This window comes from Pelophylax lessonae (genome assembly GCF_965119305.1).
Source record: "Pelophylax lessonae genome assembly, chromosome: 4".
Taxonomy (NCBI): Eukaryota; Metazoa; Chordata; class Amphibia; order Anura; family Ranidae; genus Pelophylax; species Pelophylax lessonae.
In genome coordinates this window covers 569,355,331-569,371,834 of record NC_138771.1, presented here as the reverse complement: position 1 = coordinate 569,371,834, position 16,504 = coordinate 569,355,331, and the positions used below count along the sequence as shown (strand labels likewise).

General features: G+C 43.3%; 1 protein-coding gene across 1 annotated transcript in view; it reads right to left on the bottom strand.

Annotated features, from left to right (window-relative positions):
• GINS4 (GINS complex subunit 4) overlaps window positions 1-16,004 on the bottom strand; it is a 16,544-nt gene extending 540 nt beyond the window's left edge. The window contains exons 1-6 of the mRNA XM_082255948.1: window positions 15,901-16,004; window positions 9,386-9,472; window positions 9,198-9,311; window positions 5,290-5,387; window positions 3,451-3,539; window positions 2,686-2,776 (exon numbers count right to left, since the gene is read on the bottom strand). Coding sequence (XP_082112074.1) covers window positions 2,686-2,776; window positions 3,451-3,539; window positions 5,290-5,387; window positions 9,198-9,311; window positions 9,386-9,472; window positions 15,901-15,996 — 575 coding nt within the window. The 5' untranslated portion in view covers window positions 15,997-16,004. The remainder of the gene's footprint in view (window positions 1-2,685; window positions 2,777-3,450; window positions 3,540-5,289; window positions 5,388-9,197; window positions 9,312-9,385; window positions 9,473-15,900) is intronic.
• Window positions 16,005-16,504: the final 500 nt, after the last annotated feature.

Sequence of the window (16,504 nt, the reverse complement as noted above, 5' to 3'; positions counted from 1 at the left end):
CAACTAAAAATGAAAATGCAGAAGTTCTGCATCAAAGTGTTCTAAAATCTTCCATGCACAAAATCAAACGTAAAAGCATATCCTATATTGATGCTCATTTCCAGTTCCCCGCTTTGTGTAACTTAGTATACAGTGCATCCGGAAAGTTTTCACAGTGCTTCTCTTTTCCCACATTTTGTTACGTTACAGCCTTATTCCAAAATAGATTCCAAATGTTCCTTAAAATTCTACAAACAATGCCCCATAGTGACAATGTGAAAGAAGATTGTTTGAAATCTCTGCAAATTTATATATAAAAATCACATGTACAAAAGTATTCAGAGCCTTTGCCAAAATTGAGCTCAGGTTCATTCTGTTTCCGCTGATCATCCTTGAGATGTTTCTACAACTTGCTTGGAGTACACCTGTAGTAAATTCAGTTGATTGGACAGAATTTGTAAAGGCACACACCTGTCTATATAAAAGGTCCAACAGTTACCAGTGCATGTCTGAGCACAAACCAAGTCATGAAGTCAATGGAATCTATAGACCTCCAAGACAGGATTGTATTGAGGCACAGATCTGGGGAAGGTTACAGAAACATTTCTGCAGCATTGAAGGTCCCAATGAGCAAAATGGCTTCCATCATCTGTAAATGGAAGAAGTTTGGAACCACCAGGCCTCTTCTTAAAGCAGGCTGCCCGGCCAAACTAAGAGATCGGGGGAGAAGGGCCTTAGTCAGGTAGGTGACCAAGAACCCGATGGCCACTCTGACAGAGCTCCAGCATTCCTCTGTGGAGAGAGGAGAAACTTCTAGAAGAACAACCATCTCTGCAGCACCTATAAGGCCTGTAAGATAGAGTAGCCAGACGGAAGTCACTCGTCAGTAGGAGGCACATGACAGCCCAACTGGAGTTTGCCAAAAGGCACTTAAACGACTCTCAGACCATGAGAAACTAAATTCTCTGGTCTGATGAAACAAAGATTGAACTCTTTGGCCTGAATGGCAAGCGTCATGTCTGGAGGAAATCAGGCACCGCTCATCACCTGGCCAATACCATCCCTACAGTGAAGCATGATGGTGGCAGCATCATGCTGTGGGGATGTTTTTCAGCGGCAGAAACTGGTAGACTAGTCAGGATCAAGGGAAAGAAGGGAAAGATGAATGCGGCAATGTACAGAGATATCCTTGATAAAAACCTGCTCCAGAGCTCTCTGGACCTCAGACTGGGGTGAAGGTTCATCTTCTAACAGGAAAATGACCCTAAGCACACAGCCATGATTACAATGGAATGGCTACAGGACAACTTTGTGAATGTCCTTGATTGGCCCAGCCAGAGCCCAGAATTGAACCGGACTGAACATCTCTGGAGAGATTTGAAAATGGCTGTGCACCAATACTCCCCATTCAACCTGATGAGAGGTCCTGCAAAGAAGAATGGGAGAAACTGCCCAAAATAGGTGTGCCAAGCTTGCCGCCTCATACTCAAAAAGACTTGAGGCTGTAATTGGTGGCAAAGGTGCTTCAACAAAGTATTGAGCAAAGGCTGTGAATACTTATCCACATGTGATTCTTTTTATTTTTAATACATTTTTAAAAGATTTTAAACAAATTTCTTTCATGTTATTATGGGATATTGTTTGCAGATTTTGAGGAAAATAATCCATTTAATCCATTTTGGGATAAGGCTGTAACATAACAAAATGTGGAAGAGGTGAAGCGCTGTGAATACTTTCTGGATCCACTGTAAATCTCATATTTTTAAAAAGCTTGTTTTCTAGGCAATTTGTAATTCCACCTGTACATGTGGGCATCTTTATTTGTTAATTTTATGTACAGGTGTTTTTTCTGCTCTGCAGGGCTGCTTGGACTATGCTACTACTTCCCTTTCTCTCCCTGTCTGGCCTGCAAATGACCACCCTTCCATTTATGGCACTTTTCCACTGCAAGTACCGGCTAGTACCAGCTCGGCTCTACTCGGCCCTGCTTGGCCCGGTTTGCTTTTCCACTGCTGGTACCGCATGGTACGGTGTCGGAACGGTTCGGTACGGTACGGTATAGGTTTGCTTTTCCACTAAAGTAGTACTAAAGTTAAGTGGGTGGGATAACAACGGGGTGGGTGTGATTCTCTGACCAATCAGTGGCTAGTAGTGACTGCATGCAAACGATTGTGGGATATGGTACCAGTTTGGTACCTGTTGGAACCACAATCGAGTAGGTACTGTTTTTTCAGAGCCGTACCGTACCGTTCGGTTCCATGCAGTGGAAAAGCAAAACCTATACCGTACCGTACCGAACCGTTCCGACCCTATACCATGCGGTACCAGCAGTGGAAAAGCACAAAAGCGTGCCGAACCGGTACGGTTCCATGCAGTGGAAAAGCGCCATTAGTGCCAAACATACTACTAAAATAAAAGACTACTGCCCCTTTGAGGGAAAAGGTGCTACTCATTCCTCCAGGAATATTCATGATCAGCTAAGCAGAGGTGTACCCAATGGTATACAGAGGGTTGGCTGTGTAACACTTGAACTGCTGGCAGAATGCAGAAATCCCAAGGTGAGTGGGTGTGGGGTGGGAGGGGTTATAGCCTCAGGGAGGCTGGCCTTCTGTTTTCTCGCGGTGTAACTGCAGCATTGACCACAGACACACAGGTGTATGCCGGGTTCACTGTCATCTAGAAAAGGCAACATAGTTCTGTCCCCACCTTTGCTCATCTGTTTCCGGCTCCACCAGGATGCTCTGTTGCTCTTCTTTCACCCGCAGAAACACAAACGAGTCCAGGTTGGGTTTCGGTACTACAAAACGATGACAGGTTGATAGAATTAGATATAAAAAGACTTGGTTAAAAAAAGAAAGGATTGTGGGTGTCCTGAAAAATGTGACTAAAATATGGTTCATGGACGTTTATTAAAAATTTAGCAACATATACATCAAACCAACGCGTTTCGGGGAAACAGGCTTTCCCTTCTTCACCGCTGTTGCTGTATACTATTTGGTGGGAACAATTCCCATGAGTGGATCAAGGGTTTTGAATTGCAGGATCTTTTCTTTAGTCGTACAGGAAGCATTGTTCCCACCAAATAGTACGCAGCAACAACCCTGATGGCGGCGGAGTCCAATACCCCAAATGCGTTGGCTTGATGTACTTGTTGCAAATTTTTAATAAATGTCCACAAACGATATTTTAGAAATAACATTTCTGTGGACACTGGGCACTTCTTTCGTTTTTTAACGAAGTCTACAAGCTGAAATGACCTTAAGCTCACACAGAATAGGCAGCAGCCCAATACCCCAGAGGGCCCATCACCACCATCCATCACTGGGCACTTTGCACCAGAAGGCAATAACCACTCAGGACCAGGGACCAATCCAGTCCGCCAGTGTGGTCTCCAACACATGCAGGATAACAGAGTTTACACAAATCAAGATGCTTTCTATTGACCTTCTTCCCAAATTTCCAGGTACTTACCACATTTCAATAAGTCCAGTGTTTGTAGGTTTGGCGGCATGTGACGCAGAGCCACGCTCTTCAGTAAAGCCTCAGTGTTCGCCATATACCTGCAGGGACAGGACAGATTTATTACATGGATCTGGTATGGATTTTAAGGGGAACCCCACACCAAAATGTAAAAAAAAAAAACTGGCGTGGGCTCCCCCCCCCCAAAAAAAATCAATACCAGACCCTTATCTGAGCATGCAGACTGGGAGGCCAGGAAAGGGGTGAACAAGTGCCCCCCCATGAACCATACCAGGGCACATGCTTTGGAGCAGAGCCCCCCCACTTCAAAACCACCATGGTGATAAGGGCTTCTTCCCCACATCCCTCTGAGGTTATGGGGGGCAGGAGGCTTTTCGGAATCTGGAAGCCCCTTTAACAAGGGGCCCCCAGATCGCCGCCCCCCTATTCAAATGAGTAGGGGTACATTGCACCCCTATTCATTCACAAAAAAAAAGTGTCAAAAAGAAATAAAAACACAGACAGCTTTTGACAATTATTAAAAAAAACAAAGTCCCTGGTGTAGATCCAGCGCCAATCATGATAAACAACGCACCCATGGCTGGCTCCCGCCGTCTGCTCACTTTGCGGTCTGACAGTTCTTAAACAGCTGTCTTTTTTCTAAATGTGAATTCCTGTTCAGAACTCGACATGTGCGATTCAGATGCGTTCCCATAAATGGCAATGAGCCTGGAATTTGCATCTGAACCGCACCGCAGTGCTCAGAAAACACAACAGGACTGCAGCGAATTTGCAATGCCGCTGCACCGCATATATGTGAACCGGCTCCATAGAAAGCCGGTTTGGTTCACACGTCATGCGAATCAGATGCGGTTCAAAATGCATCCAAATATATGTGAAAAGAGCCTTAAACTGAATGGGTTGTTTTACAAGGAGAGGGCTTTAGTGTTGGTTCACACTGATCCGACTCGAAGTCGCCCCGATTTCGGGTGACTAATGAAGTCGCCCGTGCACCGCGACTTTGGCGCGGCTTGCAACGACTTCTCATGATGGAAGTCAATGCAAGTCGCTCCGACTTTGCAAAAAAATAGTGCAGGAACCTCTTTCTAAGTCGGAGCGACTTGAGTCGCTCTGATTAGAACGGTTCCATTGCACAGCATTGGAAGCTACTTGTCAGGCGACCAAGTCGCCTGACAAGTCGGATCAGTGTGAACCGGCACTTAGGCATGCAGATGGACTTTACAGTGAAACAGACACTAATGGCCGGAATACACGATAAGAAAATCGGCCGAAAATTTCTGTTCAGTGAAGGATCGCCCGATATTCTACTCGTTAATACCCAGCCATAAGTGACCGATATCGATATTGTGAACGAAAAATCCCGTTTGAAAAAACCGAAAAATTCTGTCATCTCGTTTGCGAATGAACGATATTCTATACGTTGGTGTTAAGGTCGTTCATTTAAAAATCTGTAGAACATCATCACGCATGCACTGTTTCCATGGTCGGCGATCAAACGGTCGGGCGATATTTGGCCTGTGTATGTTGGCAACGTTTTCGACCAACGAACACTTTTTCATAAGTCGGTGGTCGAATGATCGGCCGATATTCGGCCCGTGTATTCCAGCCATTACTCTTGGCAGATCCATTGGAATTCACCCAGAATGCAACACTATTTACATATTTATCTGATATGGTGGACCTTGGAGCTCAGTTATAAAAGCTGTTTCAAGACAAAGTAATTTTGGTTGCCAAACATGGCTCTTCCATCTTCAGCCTTATGGTATGTGGCGGTCTATCTTCCATCAGATATATTACTGCCAGGTAACCAATTCTAGAAAGATTACTCACTCTTTTGCAAAGGCAAACTCCTCCGGGGACAGATGTGGGGGCTCTCCTTCCCCGCGAGCCTTCTCCTTTTCCAGAACATGTGGGAAAAACTTCTCTATCTGATAACAGAAAGCATAAAATAGTTTTTTTCAAATCTTAATTGAATAATACATCAACTTTTCTTTTTTGGTTGTAGAGAGAAGAGGAAACAATTACAACCCGTCAGAGTTTTTCCACTCTTTCTTATTGAGAAGAATTATTATTATTGGCACTACCAGTTTGAAATTCACTTTACAATATAAATGTGAAATTCTGACATCACTTGTTGCATGCCCTCCCAAGTAAGTGAGCTCAGAAATCACTGACATTGGGGATCACCATTGCCTTCATTTACTATCCCTGAGACACAACAGGAAGTGAGGGAAAATTTCTTCTGTGAGGTCACCAAGGACACTTGCCCTTACTGAAAGATATCCCAAGGATTCATATTCTAGTGACAAGATTTCCCATTACTTTTAGCCACAGTAACAATGGTCAACAGGAGAAAAACTGAATGTGTATTTCCCCAACAGTGACACAGACCGCAATAAAAACCTGGCAGAGGTTCAAACCCCTCACCATTCTATTGAAAAAAACTATGTTTTAACTACATATGTGCTTTATTAACACAAATGAACAAAGTAATATTATAGGAACTGGTATCAGAATGCAGGAAAAATCCCCTACTAAAACCAAAATGCTATAGTGCATTCACACTGCTACTCATAGGGGACTTCAACCACTTGCCTATCTGCCAAAACACCCCCCCACAGATACAGATATATTTTTTTACCTTAAAAGAGAAGTATGGGATTAAAGAAAAAATAACCACATACTCAACTAGGTGGATGCAGCATTGGTCCAACGCTCCATCTGTCCCCCGCTGCCTCTAAAACCGAGAACTGAGCGATCAAAGACTGCTGATCACTCAGTTTTCCATCTTCAGTAAGCAGGTGACAGTCAGTCACCAGCTCTGTCCCTCCAGTGCTCACTGGAGCTCTGGGCAGTGGAGGGGGCATGGGAGGTTGGCTCAGTCTCCCAGCTGTGGTGTGGTGAGAGACTGACCCAGCTGCCAGTCAGGGATCTGGGTGGATCCTGACATTAAAGTCGGGATCCCTTCTGAGTCTGAAGTGGCTGAGTGACGTCAGGCAACAGCAGACTTTAGCTTGCTGTTGACAGAATATGGGTCACAGGAGTGCAGAACGAAGTGCAGTCCTGTGACCCACAGGAGAAGAAGGGATAAAACAGCTTTGGCCCTACTTCTCTTTTAATTCAGTGGCCAGAGACTGGTGTTAGTTTACATACAGAGCCCTGCCACATCTGTGCATTACTGCCCCTTGCCTCTGTCCTCAGGACACAGTCCCAGAGAAGTCTATAGAACACTAATGCAGAGGCTCACCCAGGATGTGAGCAGACTCCAAAGGCCGTGGCTGTCAAATCGAGGCAAAAATGGGATTGTTCAGGTCAGGGGCAAGAAGGAGAAGTACACATCCTTTCATTTTGGAGTGACTAAATTAAAATATTTGTTGGTAGAGAAACATCCTGTCATGCCTGTCATGAGAGAAACGATTTCTAACCTCTTCTGCAAATGATAGTTGCCTGTCGCGGTGATCCCCTGGCTCCAATTATTTCTGAGCTACTGACCTGTGGGAGCAAAAGCATGCTGCAAGTGAAATCAGAAATTCTCATCTGCATACTATTTCAGTTGATTTAGAAAGCACTGAAGCCAATGGATGAGATTGCCAGGCAGGCATCTTGTGTTTTGAGACGGTCATCAAAGACATCACACATATTTCAGAAGAGGTTCCCTATTAAAAGTTTGCATATACATACACGTGTACCTGGTAACCTCTGGTTTTCTTCTTGCTTTAGCCTAGCTCACAAGGACCAAATGTCGGGCGACATTGGCTGGTTCAATAAAAACCGTGCGACATTCAGCCCGTGTGTATGGCAGCTTGTTCTGTCGAAGGCTCATGACTGAAAAAGGTCTGACGACCGGCTCCCGGTGAGCGCTCTTAGCCATTGACCGGAGTGTTCCGGCAGGAGGGGGGGGGGGGAGACCCCTGTCAGAACACAAGGCTCAGCTGGGGAGATCGTTGCACCAACATCAGATTGTTAGTACATCGGCTCCAATCGGTTAGTTTTTTTTAACCCACCGAGTTGAATAAAAAAAAACACTAGTAGTGTGTATGGGGCTTTAGAATGGCAGCATCAGTGATGAAGAGTAACAGATGAAGTACAGAGAAAGCACTGGAATTTTATAACTAACATGTGACGGACACCAGTAGAATAAATAAGAAGTGGGCAAATATTCCCAAAGGGCATACTTTGTTTAGTCTGTGTTTGTCCAGATCTAGATTATGCAATAAATAGATGTTCATGTATAAATGCTGAATTCCAGGCAAACAACTGAATACAAATATAAAGCTTTCCAAACAAATTGTAATCATGCCCAGACAGCCTTGTCTTGCACAGGTAGGTCCTTGACCTCCCTGTAGTTAAGCAATAAGCCTGTGCCTGAACAGGAGCAGGATCTGGCTGGAGTTCCTAACAGTCTTAATTAACCACTTCCACCCCGGAAGGTTAACCCCCCTTCAGGACCAGGCCATTTTTTTGTTACTTTAACTGACAATTGCACAGTTGTGCAACGCTCTACCCAAATAAAACTGATGTCCTTATTCCACAAATAGAGCTTTCTTTTGGTGGTATTTGATCACCTCTGCGGTTTTTATTTTTTTTGTGTTACAAACAAAAGACCAATGTTTTTTACTTTTGGCTATAAAACATATCCAAAAAAAACGTTTTCATCAATTTAGGCCAATTCTTGGTAAAAAAAAAAAAAAAAAAATCCCAATTAGCGTATATTGATTGGTCTGTGCAAAAAAAGTTATAGCGTCTACAAACTATGGGATAGATTTATGGAATTTTTATATTTCTTATTAGTAATGGCAGCGATCTTTAGCGGGACTGTGACATTGTGGCGGACGAAACTGACACTAAGGGGTTTATTTACTAAAGCTGATGAGGGCAAAATTAGTCACAATGCTGCAGAGAAATGAATCAGCTTCCAGGTTTTATTGCTAAAGCCTAATTAAACAAGCTGAGGTTAGAAACTAAATAGTTTCTCTTCAGAATTGTAACTACTTGTGTTCTCTCAAACCCCTAAGTGACACTTTTTGGGGACCAGTGATGTTAATACAGTGATCAGTGCTAAAAAAAAAAAAAAAGAAAACAAAATGCACTGTCACTGTACTAATGACCTTGTTTACATAGGCAGACCGCCGTTCTGCCTCTCTCACAAATAATCACTGGATGCCGGCAAACATCGGGTCCGCCATACCCGCTAATGGCTCGTGTTGTGTCCAATCACAGCGGAAGCGGCTTGCCGGTAGAGCATGTGCGTGCGCCCCAGTGCAGGAAATTACACAAGGTATGTCATTTTGCACAGGAGGGGAGCCCTGCCACAGTATATCTGTGTGGGGCCGTCCAGAACAGGTTAATGATGTATGAATATTCCCACATGCTGTTAGTACCATTGCAGGGTGCCACACAAGGAAGTCCAATGCATAATTTAAAAATCAAAATTTTGATTGTGTGCACACTGCCAGGTTGAAGCACCTAATATTTTTTTTTGGATCCCAAACTCCAATGGTATAACAGCCATGTCCTCAACCACACTCTGTGAAGACACGCACATCTTGCTGGTGGCTGCAGGCATGTTGAGCTGGGAATTCCAGCACAAAGATCCTATTTTTGGAGTCCCCAGGAAAAAAAAAAAAGAGGCAAGTGATAAAACCAGCTGACATTCACCCTAAATTGCAATATTAGTTTTGAGTGGATTAACTTCATCTATTACATATCATCCAAATAAATTCATAGAAAGTCAATACTTTGAGTAATCGACTGCGTAGATAACTGCTGAGCATGAATCGGATTCTTTCTATTTCCATGTGATGGAAGCTGATCTTGAGGTCTCCCTGTCGCGCTCGTTGCAAATTTTGCTCCTAAAGTAGAAAAAGGTGTTTAGTTCTCAGACACACATCCATTAGCTAGAAAAAATAATCATCAAATCAATTACCATATGGTTCAGCTGCTCCATCACACACTCCACTATCTCAGATTTACTCTCCAGGAGTTCAGGAGCAAACTTCTCATTGAGCCAAGCCTGGGGAGATAACAGGACACATCATGAATACACTGTTGCACAATTCTGGATAAAATAAGAATCACATTTCGTTTGCTTATAATAAAGATCACAATTCTCTCACAATTCTCGGCGCAACATCCTCAATAGAATTATACAAAAAATTGGGCTACCTTTACGGTTCAGTTTTTTTTTTTTTTTTGCAACAACTGCCATTTTATTCTCCAGGGTCTCTGCTAAAAAATATATATAATGTTTGGGGGTTCTAAGAAATCTTCCAGCAAACTACTTACTTTTAACTTGTAAGCAGCAAGTGTCAGAAAAAGCCTTAGTCTTTAACCACTTGCCGACTGCCTAAAGGCGATTTACGACAGCAGTCAGCCTCTCACAGGCAAAGTTCACGCCGCTAGCCTGTGAGGCTCTAAGGAGCAAGCGCGCGCCGCTGGAGGCTCGCTCACGGACCCCCCCCCGCGCGAGTGACCGGTGGACCCGATGTCCGCCGGTCACTCGCAATTGTCCGTTACACCGGGAGAAAGGCAGGCGGCTAATGTAAACAAAGCCACCTGTCATTCTCCCCTGTCTAACAGCAGAGATCATACGGTCCTGCTATGTAGGACCGTTGATCTCTGATCCAATCACAGTTAGAAGCACACCCCTAGGGACACCCTTAACCCCTCCTTCTCCAATAAAGTTAACCCCTTCCCTGCCAGGGTCATTTTTACAGTAACAGTGCATATGTATAGCACAGATTACTGTAGTAATGTCACTGGTACCCCCAAAAGTGTCAAAAATGTCAGTCAAGGGTCCGATCTGTCCGCCGCAATGTCGCAGTCCCGCAAAAAAATCGCAGATCACCGCCATTACTCGTTAAAAAAAAAAAAAAAAAGGACAAAAATCTTTCCCTTAGTTAGTAAACGCAATAACTTTTGCGCAAACCAATCAAAATACGCTTTTTGCGATTTTTTTTACCAAACATATGTAGCATAAAACAAATTGGCCTAAAATGTTAAACTTTGATTTTTACATTTTTTTGGGGGGAATTTCATATAAAAAAAAATATTGTTATTTTTGCAAAATTGGCGCTCTTTTTTTGTTTATAGCGCGTGATCAAAAATCGCACAGGTGATCAAATACCACCAAAAGAAAGCTCTGTTTGTGGGGAAAAAGAAAGGACGTCAATTTCATTTGGGTACAGCGTCGCACGACTGCGCAATTGTCCATTAAAGTCACGCAGTGCCAAATCGCAAAATAATCCCTGGTCAGGAAGGGGGTAAAATCTTCCGGGGCTTAAGTGGTTTAACTGCCTTTGATCTAAAAGAACAAAATGATACGATGTTTCTCTTTTATGATGTGATAAACTTTGCCAGCTGTTTTTTTTTTTTCTTTGACAGCTGTGAGCAGAGAATGGCTCTGCACTGTTACATGAATCGTGGAAATGCTGGATTAGGGTCGTGAGGGGGGCTGAATGGAGATTGCGATTTTTTAAACTATTAATCGTGCAGCTCTACTCTGTACCTACTAGAAATACATGTAAACACTGATCAGATGGAGGTAATATTTGGCTCTCCTCCTGTCTTATGGTGCAAGGCAACCCCACATACACACAACATTAAGAAGGAGCTACAACCCTGTCTGAATGAACAGTATAGTGAACAGGAATACATAAACATGCATATCCTGACCACCGCCAAGATCTTGCCAAACATTTGTGTGAATGACATCTCTAATTATCATAGAGGTAAAGCTGAACTCTGGCCTTTCCTTCAGTCTTGTACAGTTGTAGAGGCTCCTCTCCTGTACTTAAATTGCCTACTCTGATTTCATTGCACACTGAGAGCTTCTCTCAGTGTGCATTAGAAACTGCAGCAGGTCAGATAGAGACTGCCTCATTTTCCGGCTGCAGGCTGTCCAGCATCATATAGTCAGGTCCATAAATATTGGGACATCGACACAATTCTAATCTTTTGGGCTCTATACACCACAATGGATTTGAAATGAAACACACAAGATGTGCTTTAACTGCAGACTTTCAGCTTTAATTTGAGGATATTTACATCCAAATCAGGTGAAAGGTGTAGGAATTACAACACTTTGTATATGTGCCTCCCAGTTTGTGTGGGACCAAAAGTAATGGGACAATTGGCTGCTCAGCTGTTCCATTGCCAGGTGTGTGTTATTCCCTCATTATCCCATTTACAAGGAGCAGATAAAAGGTCCAGCGTTCATTTCAAGTGTGCTATTTGCATTTGGAATCTGTCGCTGTCAACGCTCAATATGAGATCCAAAGAGCTGTCACTATCAGTGAAGCAAGTCATCATTAGGCTGAAAAAACAAAACAAACCCATTAGAGAGATAGCAAAAACATTAGGTGTGGCCAAATCAACTGTTTGGAACATCCTTAAAAAGAAAGAATGCAGCGGTGAGCTCAGCAACACCAAAAGACCTGGAAGACCACGGAAAACAACTGTGGTGGATGACCGAAGAATTCTTTCCCTGGTGAAGAAAACACCCTTCACAACAGTTGGCCAGATCAAGAACACTCTCCAGGAGGTAGGTGTATGTGTGTCAAAGTCAACAATCAAGAGAAGACTTCACCAGAGTGAATACCGAGGGTTCACCACAAGATGTAAACCATTGGTGAGGCTCAAAAACAGGAAGGCCAGATTAGAGTTTACCAAACAACATCTAAAAAAGCCTTCACAGTTCTGGAACAACATCCTATGGACAGATGAGACCAAGATCAACTTGTGCCAGAGTGATGGGAAGAGAAGAGTATGGAGAAGGAAAGGAACTGCTCATGATCCAAAGCATACCACCTCATCAGTGAAGCATGGTGGTGGTAGTGTCATGGTGTGGGCATGTATGGCTGCCAATGGAACTGGTTCTCTTGTATTTATTGATGGTGTGACTGCTGACAAAAGCAGCAGGATGAATTCTGAAGTGTTTCGGGCAATATTATCTGCTCATATTCAGCCAAATGCTTCAGAACTCATTGGACGGCGCCTCACAGTGCAGATGGACAATGACCTGAAGCATATTGCGAAAGCAACCAAAGAGTTTTTTAAGGTAAAGAAGTGGAATGTTATGCAATGGCCAAGTCAATCACCTGACCTGAATCCGATTGAGCATGCATTTCACTTGCTGAAGACAAAACTGAAGGGAAAATGTCCCAAGAACAAGCAGGAACTGAAGACAGTTACAGTAGAGGCCTGGCAGAGCATCACCAGGGATAAAACCCAGCGTCTGGTGATGTCTATGTGTTCCAGACTTCAGGCTGTAATTGGCTGCAAAGGATTTGCAACCAAGTATTAAAAAGTGAAAGTTTGATTTATGATTGTTAATCTGTCCCATTACTTTTGGTCCCTTAAAAAGTGGGAGGCACATATACAAACTGTTGTAATTCCTACACCGTTCACCTGATTTGGATGTAAATACCCTCAAATTAAAGCTGAAAGTCTGCAGTTAAAATACATTTTGTTTCTATCATTTCAAATCCATTGTGGTGGTGTATAGAGCCAAAAAGATTAGAATTGTGTCGATGTCCCAATATTTATGGACCTGACTGTAGCTCTTTTTGCCCCAGCGTTGCTGCCCCTGGCTCGCCCCTTTCATTAATTGGATTTCAGTTCATGAAGGCTCCTCATTACATATGGGGGTTACCTAGGGCAGCCTGCTTGCAAATGCAACCTGCCTAGGAACACCCGGTGATGGGCTTTAATTTAATTGTATTAAAAAAAACTGCAGCCACTACAAGCTTCTAATACTACCAAAAAATGCAAACAAGGCAAAACCACTTGAAATAGTTTTACATTAGTGGTTGTGCCTTTCTATGACAGCAGCTTTAAAAGTGAATTTTGAATATTACTGTTTTTGCAACCCCTGTATGTGGAGTATGGTGCAGGGCTACAAAAAAAAAAAAAAAAAAGATCTTACCAGCCATGCACAAATGTTAACCTTACCCTACCTATCACATGGAAAAAATAAAGCATTTCACGGACAGCTACCACAGATACTAGCTACTGACTTTTTTATTTTTTATAAAAAGGGAGCAACAACTGGGGACCAGCCATATCAGTAATGTACACAGTATGTGTGACCAGTATATTTGCACCACACAAGTGGCTGTGCTTCAGTCATATTCTATTAAAAAAAACCTCTCACCTCCTCCAGCCTAAAGTGGTTAAAAGGTCTTTTACCTTCATGCATTCTATGCAATAAGGTAAAAAAAAAAACCTTCTGTGTACAGCAGCCCCTCCTAATACTAACCTGATCTCCCCCCATCTCAATCCAGCAATATGCACAAAAAGCCTCAGCTCTCCCATGTCGCTTCCTCCTCATTAGCTGAAACAGCAGAGGTAGCCATTGGCTCCCACTACTGTCAATCACAGCTAGTGAGCCAATGAAGAGAGAGTAAGGCCGAGCTCTCTGTGTGACTCGGAAGCGAACCTGCTGCTTGCTATGGGGGGCACTTGACAGGAGTAAGGAGCCAGGAGCGCTGGCAGTAAACCTAAGAAAAGGAGGATCAGGGCTGCTCTGTGCAAAACCACTGCACAGAGCAGGTGAGTATAACATTTTATTTTTTAAAAAAATATTTAAATCTGCCTTTAAAGGGATTATTAAGTCTCGGTTTTTCACCTAAAAGGTGAAAAACCTTTTTTTGCTGCAGCTGCCCCCAGAGACCCCCCATTTTTTCTACCTAAACTCACCCTTTCCAGCGAATTGGATATCATTGGATAGATTGAAAGCAACCCAAGCCATTGGCTCCCACTGCGGTCAATAAAATCCAGTGACAAGAGAGTGGGGGGCAGGGCCGAGTCCTGCTGTCTGTGTCAAAGGCGCAGCAGTGGGACTCAGGAGTGTGCCTGCACAGGTGCCCCCTGATGAAGAGGATGAGCCAGGAGCGCCGGCGGGGCACCCCAGAAAAAAAGGATTGGGGCTGCTCTGTGCAAGACCCTTGCACAGCGCAGGTAAGTATGACATGTTTGTTATTTTTATTAAAAATTATTTGAACCTTTACAACCCCCTTTAATATCACTTTAATGTGTTTTGTGGGTATAATCTTTTTGCTGCTTCCTATTAAGAATTGCCTTCACTTCCTGCCCCAGAGGCACAACAGGAAATGAGGGAAAAGTCCTTCTCAGTTGCCAGCAGAACAGGTCTACTTATGGCAAGATATTCCTGTTCTAGTGACAAGATTTCCCATGAATTTCAGCCCCAGTGACAAGATTGTGAACCTCCGGTGACTGAGACAGCAATAAAAACTTGGAGGTTCTAACTCTTCCCTACTCTGTAATCAAAGCATCCTAGTTTTTAACAGAGACACTTTATCAACATAAAGAAACAAATTAAAATTGGAGGAACTAGTATCAGAATCCAGGGATAATCTACAATACAGAAACCCAACTTAGTTTCCATGAAAGGATATTAAAGGATAAGTGTACTTATCCGTTTTCCCATTTGCCTTGACCTAACCCACCTCCCCATACAAAGATGTATGCTTGGAAATAGTTACATAGTTAGTCTGGTTGAAAAAAGACAAAGTTCAACCAATGAAAGGGGGGAAAAAAACACATACAATCAATCCCATACACACAGTTGATCCAGAAGAAGGCAAAAAACCCAGCAAAGCATGATCCAATTTGCCTCAGCAGGGGAAAAAAATATTTCCTGATCCCAGAGAGGCAATTAGATATTCCCTGGATAAACTTTATCTATAAATATTAGTATCCAGATAGATTATGTGAAGTTAAAAAATAATCCAGGCCTTTCCTAAAATAATCTACTGAGCTGGCCAGAACCACCTCTGGAGGGAGTCTATTCCACATTTTCACAGCTCTTACTGTGAAGAAGCCTTTCCATATTTGCAGATGAAATCTCTTTTCCTCCAGACGTAAAGAGTGCCCCTTTGTCCTCTGTGATTACCTTAAAATGAAAACCTCAACACCAAGGTCACTATATGAACCCCTTATGTATTTATACATGTTGATCATATCCCCCCTTTTATCTCCTATTCTCAAGAGAGAATAAATTCCGTTTCTCTAATCTTTCCTCATAGCGGAGCTCCTCCATGCCTCTTATCAGTTTGGTTGCCCTTCTCTGCACTTTCTCCAGCTCCCTAATATCCTTTTTCTGAAATGCTGCACAAAACTGAACTGCATATTCCAGATGAGGTCTTACTAATGATCTGTACAGGGTAAAATGATATCTCTCTCTAGATATGATGTTTGCCGACACCACCAGTTTGTTTTGGGAAATAAATATGGGGAACGGCTATTTCTAACCTCCTCCTGAAATATGAATGTTGGTTATATTATAAAAAAAAGAAGCAGAAATTGGTGATCAGCCATATCAGTAATGTACACAGTGTGAGTGACACGTACATCTGCACTACACAGGTGGCTGGGCCCACAGTAGTGAGTTATATTCTATTACTACAATAAACTTCTCACCTCCTCCAGCTTGTTAATGAGTTCTGCAGGCGTCAGGACTTCTTCACTGCCAGCATCAGAGGCCTCATCAGACAGGCCCAGATCCTCTTCCATCATGGACAGTGAGGACTGGAAGGAAGAAACGTACTTGTAAAGTGCCATAACAATCTACACAGTTTTCTGAAATCAGGATCAGTGTGTTAGAATACAACATATAAGATTTCTCCATCCACAGAAACGATTGCTGCGCTTTCTAACTGGCCCGGCGGCGGAGGAAGGAAGAGGGGGGGGGGGGCGAACCTTAGAGAGATTTTGCCACAGAAGTCTCACAGAAGTGATGCCGGGTACCTTTCAAAAACAAGAACCCATCCCCCCCTCTCCCTTGAAAGGTGCCAAATGTGGCACCGGAAGGGGGAAGAAGCAGCTAAGCGGAGCTTTCACTTTTGGGTAGAACTCCGCTTTAACAGAAGTTGATCAAGTGAGTTGGGACAGCCACACACCCTTTTAAATACCAAACACGTTATACTTACCTCCTCTGTGCAGTTGGTTTTGCACAGAGCAGCCCGGATCCTCCTCTTCTCGGGTCCCTCTTTGGCTCTCCTGGCCCCTCCCTCCTGTTCAATGC